General features: G+C 37.1%; 1 protein-coding gene across 8 annotated transcripts in view; it reads left to right on the top strand.

The window, feature by feature from the left end:
• The window catches only part of POLK (DNA polymerase kappa), a 140,980-nt gene that overhangs the window by 94,398 nt on the left and 30,458 nt on the right, over nucleotides 1-16,124 (top strand). For all 8 annotated transcript variants that reach the window (XM_066234920.1, XM_066234923.1, XM_066234916.1 and 5 more), the window contains 5 exons: nucleotides 5,230-5,383; nucleotides 6,458-6,697; nucleotides 8,598-8,722; nucleotides 13,381-13,547; nucleotides 15,902-15,934. In XM_066234920.1, the coding sequence (XP_066091017.1) occupies nucleotides 5,230-5,383; nucleotides 6,458-6,697; nucleotides 8,598-8,722; nucleotides 13,381-13,547; nucleotides 15,902-15,934 (719 nt within the window). The remainder of the gene's footprint in view (nucleotides 1-5,229; nucleotides 5,384-6,457; nucleotides 6,698-8,597; nucleotides 8,723-13,380; nucleotides 13,548-15,901; nucleotides 15,935-16,124) is intronic.

Genomic DNA, 16,124 nt, shown 5'->3' with positions numbered 1-16,124 from the left:
TCTCATTTGGTGTAATCGGTCTGTTTAGGTTTTCTGATTCTTCCAGATTGATTTTTGGAAGATTGTATGTTTCAAGGAATTTGTCCATTTCATCTAGGTTGTCTAGTTTTTTTGGCATAAAGTTTTCATAGTATTTTCTTACAATATTTTGTATTTCTGTTGTGTCAGTTGTTATTTCTCCACTCTCATTTCTAATTTTATTTATTTGAGTCCTCTCTCTTTTTTTCTTGGTGAGTCTAGTTAAAAGTTTATCGATCTTGTTTACCTTTTCAAAAACCACCGCCTAGTTTCATTGATCCTCTGTATTGTTTCTTTAGCCTCTATGTCATTTATTTCTGTTCTGATCTTTATTACTTCCTTCCTTCTACTACATTTGGGCTTTACTTGCTGTTCTTTTTCTAGTTCTTTTAGATGAAGGGTTAAGTTGTTTATTTGAGTTTTTTCTAGCTTCTTAGAGTGTGCCTGTAGTGCTATGAACTTCCCTTTCAGTACTGCTTTTGCTGTGTCCCATAAATTTTGAGTTGTTGTATGCTCATTGTCATTCGTTTCTAGGAATTTTTTTACTTCTTCGTAGATCTTATTCTTAATACAGTCGTTATTTAACAACCTGCTATTTAGTTTTCATGTGTTTGAGAATTTTTGAGCTTTTCTGTTGCGGTTGATTTCTAGTTTCATGCCATTGTGATCAGAGAAAGTGCTTGATATGATTTCAATCTTCTTAAATTTGTTGAGACCACCTAACATGTGTTCTATCCTAGAGAATGTACCATGAGCACTTGAAAATAATGTATACTCTGCTGCTTTAGGTTGAAAGGTTCTGAAGATATCTATTAAATCGAGTTGATCTAGTGTGTCTTTTAAGTCTGCTGTTTCTTTGTTAATTTTCTATCTTGAGGATCTATCTATTGATGTTATTGTGTATTGCAATCCCCTAGTATTATAGTATTGCTGTTGACCTCACCCTTTATATCCATCAAAGTCTGCTTTATATATTTAGGTGCTCCTATATTAGGTGCATAGATATTTATAATAGTTATAACTTTCTGTTGGTTTACTCCCTTTATCATCATGTAGCGGCCTTCTTTATCTCTTACGATAGCCTTTGTTTTAAAGTCTGTTTTGTCCGATATAAGTATTGCTACCCCAGCTTTTTCTTCATTTCCATTTACATGAAATGTTTTTTTCCATCCTTTTATCTTCAATCTACGTGCAGCTTTTGTGATCAGGTGTGTCTCTTATAGACAGCATATGTATGATTCCTGTTTTCTTATCCATGCAGCTACTCTATGTCTTTTGATTGGATCATTTAATCCATTTACATTTCAGGTTATTATTGATATGTAGTTGTTTATTGCCATTTTATTGTTTAAAGCTGTATTCCTCTTTTGCTATATTCTTTTCCCACTTTGATCTGTTTACAACAGGCCTCTTAACATTTCCTGCAGCATTGGTTTGGTTGTAATGAATTACTTGAGTTTTTTTTTGTCTGTAAAGCTTTTTATTTCTCCTTCAATTTTAAATGATAGCCTTTCTGGATAAAGTAGTCTTGGTTGTATGTTCTTGTTCTGCATTACTTTGAATATTTCTTGCCATTCCCTTCTGGCCTCAAGTGTTTCTGTTGAGAAGTCGGATGTCATCCTCAAGGGGGCTCCTTTGTAGGTGACAGCTTTTTTTTTCTCTTGCAGCTTTTAATATTTTCTCTTTATCACTTAGCTTTGGTATTTTAATTACAATGTGTCTTGGTGTAGATTTCTTTGGGTTCCTCTTTAATGGTGTTCTCTGTGCTTCTTGGACTTGTGAGAGTTTCTTCTGCATTAATTTAGGGAAGTTTTCAGCTATGATGTGATTGAATAAAGTCTCTATCCTTTGTTCTTTCTCTTCTTTTTCAGGAACCCCTATGATGTGATTGTTATTTCTCTTCATGTTGTCACAGAGTTCTCTTAGAGTTTCCTCAGACATTTTGAGTCTCTTTTCTTTTTTTTTCTCTGCTTTCATGCCTTCATTCAAGTTGTCCTCCAACTCGCTGATTCGATCCTCAGCTCTATAATCCTGTTTTTAATTCCTTCCATTGTGGTCATTTCTGATACTGTATTTGTCATCTCCGACTGATTCTTTTTTTAATATTTCAATATCCTTTTTTATACTTGCTATTTCTTTATCTAGGTGTTCGTAATGACCATCCATTGTTGTTCTAAGATCCCTAAACATTTTTACAATCATTATTTTTAACTCCGCATCCAGAAGTTTGGTTATTTCCATATTACTCAGTTCATCTCCTGAAGGTTTCTCTTGTGGTTTCATTTGGATTACACTTCTCTGTCTCCTCATTATGTCTGTGTGTTTGTGTGTTTTGTTTGTAGAGCCGATTGAGTCTAGGCTTGGTGTTTGTCTCCAGTTTTCAGTTATGTTATTTCTAGATCTTCTTGCGTTGGCATCAGCTATTATATGTAATCCACTTTTGGATTTGGGCTGCTTTGAAGTCTTGATTTGTTTGTTTTCTTAACAGGTGATAGTCTTTTTTACTGGTCTCAGCAGGGGGCTTATTTGAAACTGTATCCAGGAATGAGGTAGTATAACCTGAGACTCTGAAGGCCTCTTCTACCAGTTAATCTCTCTGGGGGCAGGGTGTTTTCTCAGCTTCAGTAGGGGGAGGTGTATCTCAGATCTCCATGGAGACCTGAGTTACTGCCCCTCCTCCACACTTCTTCTTTTCAGCTGTGTCTTTTTGCACTGATTGGAACTGGAGAGATGTCTGGAGATCTGTGCCCCGGAAGCAATTTAGTCTTTTGTTTTGTGGAAGGATTAGCCTCTCCCCCAGCTATGGCCACCTCCAGCACTGGATGAATCAGCTTCTAGGTTGTCCCCTGCATTCCTCTGCCCCTCACTGTCTGTCTCTCTCTCTCCCCTTTCCTCTTGGAAGACAAGCTGGCCCTTTCAACACACCTCATTCCCTGGTCACCAGGCAGGTGGCTGTGAGCAGTATTTTCTGCTTTTTTCCCTGGAGTGAGAGCCCCCTGGGCTCTCAGCTTCACCACCTCCTCTCTTCCTGTAAGGAGGGGATCTTCAGAGACTCCCTACCAAGTTTGTTGTGGCTTCTTCTTTTTCCTTGGTTTTTAAGAGCTGTTCTTATAGTCCAGAGTTGGTTTTTCACACTGATTGTTCCTAAATTGATTTGTATTCCAGTTTGGTGGTGAGAGCTGGGAGTCTGTGCATCTGCCTACTCCGCTGCCATCTTCAGGAGCTGTTTATTCTCATTCTTAAAGCTGTAAAGGATGTTAGTACTCAATGCCTCTAGGGCAGGGGTCGGGAACATATGGCTCACGAGCCAGATGTGGCTCTTTTGATGGCTGCATCTGACTCGCAGACAGATCTTTAATAAAACATAATAACATTAAAAATATGAAATATTCTCATGTATTACAATCTATTCATTTCCTACCGCTCATGTTCATGGTTGTGGGTGGCTGGAGCCAATCACAGCTGTCCTCCCCGACAACTCCAAATTTTTATTGGATAATGCATAACGTACACGGGTTGTTGTATGACTCTCATGGAATTACATTTTAAAATATGTGGCATTCATGGCTCTCAGCCAATAAGGTTCCCGGCCCCTGCCCTAGGGAATACTTCCCATTCAGAATAATCTTAATTGGCTAACTACAAACTTTTCAGTTTCATTTTCACTAGAAAGGTTCCATTTGAGAACATCATAAAAATAGTTTTTTGTATAAGAGCAGAGCTAATTAAGGTACTCTCTGACAAAGCTTGGCCAAGTTTTATGTCACCATTTTCTAACATTACCTTTTACTCAGCTGTTCATAATTAGATTGAGCTAAAAAGTCTTCTTTTTATAAATCCTCAAGAAAGGGTTTCTCATGATGCAGCAGATAGCTTTTAGATTTAACTATAACATAATGTTTTTCTAACATTATTTTGGCAACCATATCCTCTAATTTCAGCTAATACTTCAAAAGTTTAAAAAATTTGGTTTTATTTAATAAAATTATCTTATATATAAGGCATTTCTGGATGTAAAGCTAGTAGTCGCAGCCATCATCACAGCCACCTGGCCCATGCAGGTTTAGGTTCGCCTTTGATTCAGACAGATCATAAAGAAACAGTTGAGCCAAGAACTGGTGGGCCATTTTCCTTTATTCCTGTTTGCAACTGGTGGGCGAGAAAATACACACAGCAGGAAAATGCTTCCTTTTCCATTCTGGACTCCCAAAGCCACTGACTTTCTCCGGTTTTTGCTAGAATGAAAGGCCTCGCTCAGTCCCCTCTGCATGCCTCCATTTTAGCTGGATCTTCCACATGGCCTCTCCTTCCCCTGCTACAACATGGGCTCCTCCCCTCTCTGCAAGAACGTGGTCTCTGCAAAATGGCCTCCTAGCTCCTCCTTTTAACACATTTTGTCACTAAAGTCCCTCCTCCAGCACATATTAGCATAACCAAGCCCCTTCCCAAGCATGAAAGGCAATTAGCTGTATTACGTGAGAGCATCATTACATGAGCAGCAGCCATCTTTAACAGAGTGGGCATAAAACTTGCAGTTTACAAACTTATTCACCCAACACTGGAATCATACAGATTCTGATCTCTTTTTGTATTTATTTTATTCCGAGATGCAACTCCAGACTGTTCTCCACCATTTATTACTGTCACAAACACTACAGATTTTGTCATCTTTTCCATTACAAATCCTGATAATTGAGCTTTGTTTTCTGGAATGTGTGTATTGAGGGGAATTTTATGTGCATGGTATAATTAATTAAAATAGGACTACTTTGTAAAGCAACATAATACCTTTATGTAAGATGTACAAAAACCATCATAAAAGGTGAGGTGGAGCAGGATCCCCACCCTATTGTTCCCACTTCTACTTTTGATCAACTATTAAAATTGTGTGGCTTAACCACATTTTCTGTGCCTACCAGAGTGATGTTTGATTTTTATTTGAATCACTTACTATATCTAGATATAGGTAGCTAAATAGAGATTATATCAAATAAAGCTATTTCATGGTCTTCTGCCTTCAGGATATATTTTAATACAAAAGAGAATTTGGACAAATTTGTCCTGGCAGTAAATTACTTATTTCCTAAATCCCTGAGCTATAGATTGCGGGATTGTTACTATAGCTGCAAAGTAAGAATATTAATTTTTCTTATCAGCTGTATGTGATTTTGTTATGGCAGCAAAATTTAAACCATTTTGTTTCTTTTGAAGGTTAAGGAAATACTTGCTTATTATGATCCCAATTTTATGACCATGAGTCTTGATGAGGCCTACTTGAACATAACAAAGCACTTACAGGAAAGACAAAATTGGCCTGAGGACAAAAGAAAGTATGTCATTACAATGGGAAACTCTCTAGGAAATGGTAAGCAATTTATTAGAACAATCAAACTAAAAAACAAACAGAAAACTTTCTGAATTTGAATTAACCCAGTTAATTTATGTATTAGCATGCATAGGTAGCAGGACTAACTATACCTTTATTATGAAGAATCAGAAACTTAAAACATACCATTGGGTTTTGGGGGTAAAATATGTGGAGTGTCACTTTTAAACCAAGTGAAATTTTTAAATCTCTAGACCAGTGGTTCTCAACCTGTGGGTCACGACTCTAAGAGTATGCAGAGTCCCCGAAAAAAGTAATTTTGGCAATTCCTTTCCTAAAATCTTACTAACAAAGTGTTGGAATGCATTGAATCTGAGGAACTTACCTCTTTAAAGTGGACTTTCATTGTAGTTCCAAATAGGTTTTTTTTTTTTTAATTTTCTTTAAACATATCAAAACATTGGTTGGGATTTTTTTCTTCATTTCCCAAATTAACAACTCCCCAATTCCCTTCTTTGCCTCAGAACTTACTTTCATTCTTTTATATATGAGGAAACAAAAGTTTCATGATCCAAAGGTTTCTTTTTTTTTTTTTTTTTTTTTTTTTTTGTTTTTTTCTGAAGTTGGAAATGAGGAGGTAGTCAGACAGACTCCTGCATACACCTGACCGGGATCCACCCGGCACACCCACTAGAGGGTGATGCTCTGTCCATCTGGAGCATTGCTCTGTTGCAACCAGAGGCATTCTATCTAGCGCCTGAGGCAGAGGCCACAGAGCCATCCTCAGCGCCCGGCCCAACTTTGCTCCAATGGAGCCTTGGCTGCGGGAGGGGAAGAGAGAGACAGAGAGGAAGGAGAGGGGGAGGGGTGGAGAAGCAGATGGGCACTTCTCCTGTGTGCCCTGACCGGGAATCAAACCTGGGACTCCTGCATGCCAGGCCGATGCTCTACCACTGAGCCATCCGGCCAGGGCTAAAAGATGACATTCTGATCTTGATTCTTAAAAACAAAACTAGACTTATTTTGTCTTTAGAAATAATGTAGCAAAACCTGATTTATGAAGTATGTGCTTCTTAAAATGAAGATTAATTACTATTCCTGTTTACAATTTAGATAAATCAGGAAAGGAAGTTAATAAACCAAGTGAGCATGAACGATCTATCTCTCCATTACTTTTCGAAGACAGTCCTCCTGATTTGCAGCCCCCAGGTTATACTTCTCAAGCGAACGGTGAAGAAAAAAGTAACCCTCAAGTACTTCAAAACTCAGTTGTCTTTGGAACATCAGCTGAGGAAGTGGTAAAGGAAATTCGTTTCAGAATTGAGCAAAAAACAACACTGACAGCAAGTGCAGGTACTTAAAACAGGATATTGATGACTACAATAGTATAATTTTCAGACTGGCTAATTCAAGTGTAATAGTAGTAGTTCTTCATTATAAAGGAGAGTATCATTTCGTTTATCCATTTTTTGATTCTTAACTTCTAACAACTTAACCTACTTAGTATGCATAAAACCTACAGGTAAGTTGGAATTAAGCCAATAAAGCCTTTGAGCCCAAAGAAAAAAACTATTATAAATCTCATGTAGCTTTCCTTTTTTTAAGCGCAAAATATAATTTAATTATTTTTGGACATAATACTTTTTTAGTTTTCCGTTGATAGATTGCCCCTTCCAGGTTTATAGTGCAGAAGAGACCCTGGAGAGCCAAAAAGTAGTAGACAGAAGAATCACCAATTAGCAACATAACAATCTAGGATCATCAGTAAAGGGAATGAGAGCTTTACGAGTGTCAGTATCCCATAAGGGTTACACTGTTTAGCACAGAGACTGATATTCATCATAAGGACCCTAAATTATTTTATAAAAGCTATACTACAGGTTAGCTTTTTCTTTCTATGCTAAAGCATGTGTAATAAAACTAGAAAGATGTATGTAAACATTGAAATTAACTATTTAATGATTATATCAAACAATTCATATTTCAATTTATCATCATTAAGACTCCTAGAAATTATAAAACACCTTTTGTAAAAGTAGAAATTTACTCTGTGAGTAACATAAAAAGAATGTACACATTTTATTATCATTATTTTAAATGTACTACAACCCAAAATCTCTTAATTTTATTTTGTGTGTGTGTGGATATTCTATACAGACGACCTTTTCAAAGAGTAAACATACATTCTAATTTATATCCTGGATCTTTTCTATAAGGTAGCTCTATGTTTCTACTGTAGATAAGTAAATTAACAATATTACTTAAACTCAGATATTACTCTTACACTTTAAAATACCATTGAGATTTAAATAGTCCTCATTTCTGCTGCAAAAATAACTGACATAATTTCTTTTCCTAAAACCATAGGAAGCCCTGGGGAGATAAATAATAATTCAGTTATTTTTATTTATATATTTTATTTTTTTAACAAGGCATATAATTACAATTTATTGCTACTCTGAATATTCTCTTTCAAACATAGATATGCATTTTTATTTATTGAATTTATCGGACTGACATTGGTTAATAAAATTGTATGTTTTAAGGGTACTTTTTTTTTTTTTTTTTTGTATTTTTCTGAAGCTGGAAACGGGGAGAGACAGTCAGACAGACTCCCGCATGCGCCCGACCGGGATCCACCCAGCACGCCCACCAGGGGCTACGCTCTGCCCACCAGGGGGCGATGCTCTGCCCCTCCGGGGCGTTGCTCTGCCGGGACCAGAGCCACTCTAGCGCCTGGGGCAGAGGCTAAGGAGCCATCCCCAGTGCCCGGGCCATCTTTGCTCCAATGGAGCCTTGGCTGCGGCAGGGGAAGAGAGAAACAGGAGGGGGGGGGGGGTGGAGAAGCAAATGGGCGCTTCTCCTATATGCCCTGGCCGGGAATCAAACCCGGGCCCCCCGCACGCCAGGCCGACGCTCTACCGCTGAGCCAACCGGCCAGAGCCTAAGGGTACAATTCTATAACACATGATCTGTATATTGTATTGTTCACCAATACAAGTCAAGTCTCTTTCCATCACCATTTACATGCACCCTGCCCTTTATTTTCTGGTAATTACCATGCTGTTGTCTGTGATTATAAGGCTTTTTAAAAAATCCTTTTACCTTTTTCAGTCACTGTTATTTTAAAATAGCATTTTACATCATTTCAGATTTTTTGCATTTAACATTATTATTTTTTTATATCGTCATCATATATTTTAAAATCATACATATCAACTTCTTTGATTCATCAGAGTATTCTTCTTTTAAGGCATTGCCCCAAATACAATGTTAGCAAAAGTATGCAGTGATAAGAATAAACCAAATGGACAATACCAAATTCTCCCCAACAGACAAGCTGTGATGGACTTCATCAAGGACTTACCCACTAGAAAGGTGAGATTTTATGTAAATTTATCATAAATATAATATATATATTTATATATATAGATATATATAAGGTCTACCAGAAAGTTCTGTCCATTTTTGGAATAAAGAAAATACAAATTTTTCTTACCGTCAATAAGCTTTATTAAATAACATAATTGCCATTATTATTAATGATTTCTTGCCAGCGTGTGGGCAATTTGTATATCCCATTTTTGAAAAATGTTTTATCTTTTGATGTGAAAAATTGAACCAGTGCTTGTTTGATATCTTCTTCATTTTTGAATTTTTTGCCCTTTAAAAAATTTTAAGGACAAAAACAAGTGATAGTCGGAGGGTGCTAAGTCCGGGGAATATGGTGGATGCGACAGACATGCTTCTGTAGCATTTCTTCCTTGTTGAAATTCGTAAAAATTACACTGGCGTAAATGAACTTTATCAGTAGCCATGGGTACACTATCACTTCACACATAAGACTAATGTGAATCAACTTTGTTTTAGTTAATTTGCTATGTCAGTATGTATACATTAAGTGATAAAAATAGAGAGGCAGCCTGACCAGGCGGTGGCGCAGTGGATAGAGTGTCGGACTGGGATGCGGAAGACCCAGGTTTGAGACCCCGAGGTCACCAGCTTGAGCACGAGCTCATCTGGGTTGAGCAAAAAAAAAAAGCTCACCAGCTCAGACCTAAGGTCGCTGAGCAAGGGGTCACTCGGTCTGCTGAAGGCCCACGGTCAAGGTACATATGAGAAAGCAATCAATGAACAACAAAGGTGTCGCAAGGAGAAACTAATGATTAATGCTTCTCATCTCTCTCTGTTCCTGTCTGTCTGTCCCTATCTAACCCTCTCTCTGACTCTCTCTCTGTCCCTGTAAAAAAAAATAAATAAATAAAATAGAGAGGCACACATGCGCCAAATAAACATGTGCTTACGTGTCGAAACTTGTGATAGAAACGGACAGAACTTTCTGGCATACCTTATATATACCCTGAGTTCTGAAGAGATATTATTTAGGATGATAGTAATTCTTTTTTCTTTTTTTCTGTTTTTACTGATTTTATTAGTAACATGTGTTAATTGATTAAAAACAAATACAAATGCAGACTTGACAGAAAATTCTATAGAAGAAAAAAGTATTTTGAGTCTATTACCCACAGATATTTGTTATTTACTGGAAGTCATCCAGACATTTTCTATGTAGTCATTAGCAAATTATTTCTAAGTGAAATCATACTCTGATGTTTTTCATCTTAACTTAAGCTATATCATGAAATTTTAATGCCAATAAATATACATTAGTAGTATTCTTTTTTTTTTTTGCCCTCCGTCACCTTTTATTTGGTTTTCTTTATGCCCCTCCCCTCTCCCCACCCCCTCCTTCTCCTTCCTTCTCCTCCCCAAGGTAACCACTGCATTCTTGTCCATGTCCATTAGTCTCAATTTTGTGTCCCACCTATGTATGGAATCATACAGTTCTTAGTTTTTTCTGATTTACTTATTTCACTCAGTATAATGTTATCAAGGTCCATCCATGTTGTTGTAAATGATCCTATGTCATCATTTCTTATGGCTGTGTAGTATTCCATAGTATATATGAACCACATCTTTATCCAGTCATCTATTGAAGGGCCTTTTGGTTGTTTCCATGTCTTGGCCACTGTGAATAATGCTGCGATGAACATTTGGCTGCATGTGTCTTTACATACCAATGTTTTTGAGTTTTGGGGGTGTAAAGCCAGTAGCCACAGCCACCATTACAGCTGCCTGGCCCGTGCAGGTTTGCATTTGATTCGGGCAGACGGTAATGAAACTATGGAGCCATGAACTGATGGGCCATTATCTTTAATCTTAGCTTGCACCTGGCAGGCAAGTAAAAACACACACTGGGCTCCAAAACCCTCTCATTCAACGCTCACAAAGCTACTGACTTATCCAAGTTTCCTAGAATGAAAGGTCTCTAGCTCACCAGAATTATTCACCTCTGTTCCCCATCTCCTCCTCTCTGCACAAACTGGCTTCTCCTTCAGCACTCCACCATCTTGGCTCCTTCTCCTCTCCTCCACGTGGCCTTTCTCTGCTCTCCTCTCTAATGCTAATCTCAGAAACCGAGAGAGAGCAAGCTCCTGGTCTGCCCCATTTTATAGTGTAGAAATCAAAACCTTTAATCCAATATACAAACAAGGAAGTCTCTGATACAAAGTCACTTAGGGTGGGAAAGGCTTAGTCTTAAAACTAAGCCTTAGGGTATAACAACCCTGCCTGTTTACAGCCTGTCCCCCACACCCAGTGCGAACTATAAGCCAGCAAACCTATATATCATATTTATAAACTTATTTGACCAGCTGGGGGTATATACCCAGTAGAGGGATTGCTGGGTCATATGGTAGTTCTATTCTTAATTTTTTGAGGAACCACCATACTTTATTTCATAATGGTTGTACTACTTTACAATCCCACCAACAGTGAATGAGGGTTCCTTTTTCTCCACAGTCTCTCCAGCACTTATTACCTGTCTTGTTTAGAATAGCTGATCTAACAGGTTTGAGGTGGTATCTCATTGTAGTTTTGATTTGCATTTCTCAAATACCTAGTAAGGTGAGCATCTTTTCATATATCTGTTGGCTATTTGTATTGGGTGATACTAATTCTTAGCTGACAAGTTTTAAAACAGTAGGTAACAAACATGAATTAAAGGATAATTAAATTTGGATTCATAGAAATTTTTCTATTAAATCCTTAAAGTGAGGTTTAGGAATCTTGTTTGCTGAAAAGTTCTAAGAAAGTAATAGGTGACAAACTTTTAAGTATATCCCTGCCAAGGAGAAGCAGAATTAAAAAATACTGGTAAGTCATTTTAGCTATAAATCAATATATAATTTTAGTTCTGAAGTACAGATTGCTCCAGATTAAGAGGCAAGATACTTCAAAAAGATTTAGAACTGGTCCTGGCCGGTTGGCTCAGTGGTAGAGCGTTGGCCTGGCGTGCAGGAGTCCCGGGTTCGATTCCCGGCCAGGGTACACAGGAGAAGCGCCCATCTGCTTCTCCACCCCTACCCCTCTCCTTCCTCTCTGTCTCTCTCTTCCCCTCCCACAGCCGAGGCTCCATTGGAGCAAAGTTTGCGCGGTGCTGAGGATGGCTCTGTGGCTTCTGCCTCAGGCGCTAGAGTGGCTCTGGTCACAATAGAGCAATGCCCCGGATGGGCAGAGCATTGCCCCCTGGTGGGCGTGCTGGGTGGATCCTGGTCGGGCGCATGCGGGAGTCTGTCTGACTGCCTCCCCATTTCTGGCTTCGGAAAAAAAAAAAAAAAAGATTTAGAACTTAAATTGTTTTGACAAAAGAATCAAAATACTTTACCATCTTTAAAATGGGAATATGATCTCTTAGCAGTTATAAGAAAGAGAGTATGTTTTATTTCTTTTTAAAGCTTCTGGGTTTTTCTGCATATATAAGCCTTTTTTCCTTCTTTTCCAAGTGAGAGGAGAGGAGCTAGAGAGACAGACTCCCATATGCACTCAGACCAGGATCTACCTGGCAAACCCCATCTGGGGCTGATGCTCTGCCCATCTGCAGCCATGCTGGCAACTGAGCTATTTTTAGCACCTGAGGTGGAGGCTCTATGGAGTCATCCTCAACACCTAGGGCTGATGCACTCAAACCAATTGAGCCATGGAAGTGGGAGGGGAAGAGAGAGATAGATAAAGAGGGGAGTAGGAGGGGTAGAGAAGCAGATGGTCGCTTCTCCTGTGTGCCCTGACTGGCAATTGAACCCTGGACATCCACACGCTGGGCCGACGCTCTACCACTGAGCTAACCAGCCAGGGTCTGCATATGTATGATTTTTTTTTTTTTAGTAAGAGAGAGAAAGAGACAGAAAGAGGGGCAGATAGGGATGGATAGACAGGAAGGGAGAGAGATGAGAAGCATCATTTCTTTGTTGCAGCACGTTAGTTCATTGATTGCTTTCTCTTATGTGCCTTGATGGGTGTGGGGGGCCTCCAGCCGAGCCAGGGACACCTTGCTCAAGTCAGCAACCTCAGGGTTATGAACTTGGGTCCTCTGCATCCCAGGCTGACACTCTATCCACTGCATCACCACCTGGTCAGGCTATATATGCTTTTTAAGCAATAATTGTACTGTATACTATTTGATATTCTATTGGACTTGCTTTTCTCACTCAATATAATGTATATGAGTTAATTTAAACAAAGCATTTTCAGTGCTCAGAAGAAAGGCTATATCAAAATATATCATTTATAACTATTACTGAATAGTATGTAAGGAGTAGCTATAAAACAGTGGTTTTTAAGGTATTAATAAGTGTTCCATTTAAATCTACTATTCTTATAGGTCACAAAACCACTAGTTTCTTAAAGATCCATAAGTCTTGCAGTGAAAAGTTCAACTAAAATTTGTTTATCCTACTATTCCCAAAGTTTATCTGACCACAGAACTCTTTTTTTCAGTACTTTTAAAAATTTCATGGAATTTTAAATTTAAGTTTTCCATGGAACACTAGTTTAGAAAATGTGGCGAAATAGCAATTAAAACAGTTTTCTTTTGAAGGTAACTTACAAAGATAGTCACATTATTAATAATGAGATTATAATACAGTTCTTACCTTAATTTAAAAATGTATTAATGATAAATATTGATTCTCTTCTAGGTTTCTGGAATAGGAAAAGTTACAGAGAAAATGTTAAAGGCCCTTGGAATTATTACTTGTACAGAACTCTACCAAAAGATGGCATTACTTTCTCTTCTTTTCTCTGAAACATCTTGGCATTATTTCCTACATGTTTCCATGGGTCTAGGTTCAACACACCTGACAAGGTATCCATATGTATATTCATTCTGCTTTTTCTTTATCATTTGCTGAAATAACAGTTTTGACCATTGCATGGAGCCTATAAGGATAACTAACACGTTTTAAAATTAATTTAGGCTGGTTCCAATTTGGAATATAATTTTTAAATTAGCATAAGATTAGATGTGAGAGCAAAGGAAAAGAGGAATAAAAACTCCTAGGATGTTAGCTATAGCAATTGGGTAGATGAAAGAAAATAATGAAATTTACTTATTTTCTGTACTTACCTTTTTCTTTGTTAAGAACATAAGAGTACTGGAACACTGGTGGTCAGATTTTTGAGAAAAGCAAGATGGCTCATATTCCAGAATTCACCCTTTAAACAAGGAGATGAAATAATTCTTTGAAAGCCTTCCTTAACTAACTATATATTTTTTTTCTCTCGCAGATATGTAAGAGTCATTTATTCAATACGGAGTACTTTCTTTGTGTTAAGCACTGTTCTAGGCCCTGGGGATAATAGCAGTAAACAAGACAAAGTCCTGTCTTCATGGAGTTTACAGACTAGCCTGGGAGATAGAAAGTAACCAAAAACAAATAAAGAAAGGAGGCAGAGAGAGGGCATAAAAAAATGTTGGGGTTGATGAGGATGGGGTGAGGGGTTGGTTAAGATACCATCTCTGTGGTCATCCAGAGGTAGAGACCTAACGGGGCAGCTATGTAAAGATCTAGAAGAGGAACAACTGGAGGAGGGGCCCTGTGTTTTCTTTCTTACTCTCATCTAGTCCTAAAAAGTATCGTAGAGCTAGAAGGGTATGTTTGATGAGGGGAGGGGGTAGTGGTGAAAGGAGAAAATAAAAACAAGAATGGGAATGAACACAGCACTATTTTTACAGTTTTGTCATTATCCTGTCGGCATGCCTTCCAAATAACTCCTGTATATTATTATACTCAGACTAAAAGAGAAGAAGATTACTGAGGGGGCATATAAAATAAATTTGATTAACCAATTAAACCTGCTAAATCATACAGAAATTGTAAGGCTTGTGGTATTGCTTTTTTTACCTTTCTGTACTTCTCAATCTTTTGAGCACAGTTAACTGACATTGATTTTGAGTGGGTATAATGAAAAATAAAAAGACATCACGGTTCTATAATCTAGCATTTTGAAGATAATGGGAAATAAAACTTTCTTCTTTAATCTCAAAATTAACCTCTTTATTTTTATAGTGCTTAAATACAAGGTGAGTTCTTTTTAAAAAATTATTTTAAACTTATTAATTTTTAGAGAGAGAAAAGTAGGGAAGGAATGAGAGAAAGAGAGAGATATCAATTCATTGTTCCAGTTATTTATGCATTCATTGGTTGATTCTCTTATGTGCTCTTATCAGAGATTGAACCCGCAACATTGGCATGTCGGGATGACACTCTAACCAACTGTGCTACTGGGCCAGTGCCACAATAGAGTTATTGATAAAACATAGCACATATTAATCTAGAATATTTAGAGATGCAGCTAATGGTTATTTTAAGTGAAATTCACAGGTAATTTATAAAAATATAAAATAGCAGACCTACCTTCCTTTTTGTCCATTCTCTAAATCTCTACTCTGTTTTATTTTTAAATTCATAGTACTTCTCCCCTTATGACATATTCCATATTTGCTTTTTATTTATTTGTCTCTCTCCACTAAGATACAAGTTTCTTAATGGCAGGCACTTGGTCTGTTTTGTTCATTACTTTATCCTCAAGGCCTAGAACAGTGCTTAATTCATAAAGATTAAATCTTCGGAAATGAATAACCTAAATACCATCTCTCAGCCTTTGGGTGTCAACTGCTCCTATCAGAGCAGGTAGAATCCAACCAAACTAGATGTTTCAGATTTTCAGTCTTCATCCTGTTACCGTGTGCCAAATTCTGACTTTCTATAGAGTGGTATAATGAATAATGAATGGGCTAAAAGAAAGAGAAGTTAATGTATTAAGCAAAAAAATAGATAATTGATATTAAATTATTTAAACTTTAATTATATCCTATCAGTGCAAGCCATTACATTCCCAGCGGCTACTGGCTTTTGTAAGTTGTGATTTTGATATTTAGGTTTTATTAGAAACAATTTATAATATCAGCTATTTTCAAATTTGTTTTCTTTGATATATTTGACGCAGGAAACATGTAATCATATTAGCATCTTCTCTAGCTACATTCTTTGGGTGATAGTTTTATTTTTAGATTTTAAAAAAATCACTTTTTCCACAATATATAAGTTTGAATAAAAAACATTGAGATCTCTCTAATTGATATATTAAATCTTCTTCGTTGTCTAAGAGGAACTCAGTCTTTGAGAAAGCAAGTAACAATTTTTTCTTCATTTCAAGGGATGGAGAGAGGAAAAGCATGAGTGTTGAGAGGTAATATTTTGTTATTCTTTATAATTTACACTATTTTAACCTTGTTTTTAATTTTTAGTGAAGTACCACTGAAATTTAAAAATCTATTTTTTTTAAATAAATTTTGATTAATGGTAATGGGATGACATTAATAAATCAGGGTACATATATTCAAAGAAAACATGTCTAGGTTATTTTGTCATTAAATTAT

Source organism: Saccopteryx bilineata, chromosome 6 (assembly GCF_036850765.1).
Source record: "Saccopteryx bilineata isolate mSacBil1 chromosome 6, mSacBil1_pri_phased_curated, whole genome shotgun sequence".
In the NCBI taxonomy this organism is placed as follows: Eukaryota; Metazoa; Chordata; class Mammalia; order Chiroptera; family Emballonuridae; genus Saccopteryx; species Saccopteryx bilineata.
The sequence above is the reverse complement of the archived record's forward strand: the minus strand, read 5'-3'. Positions and strand labels throughout refer to the sequence as shown.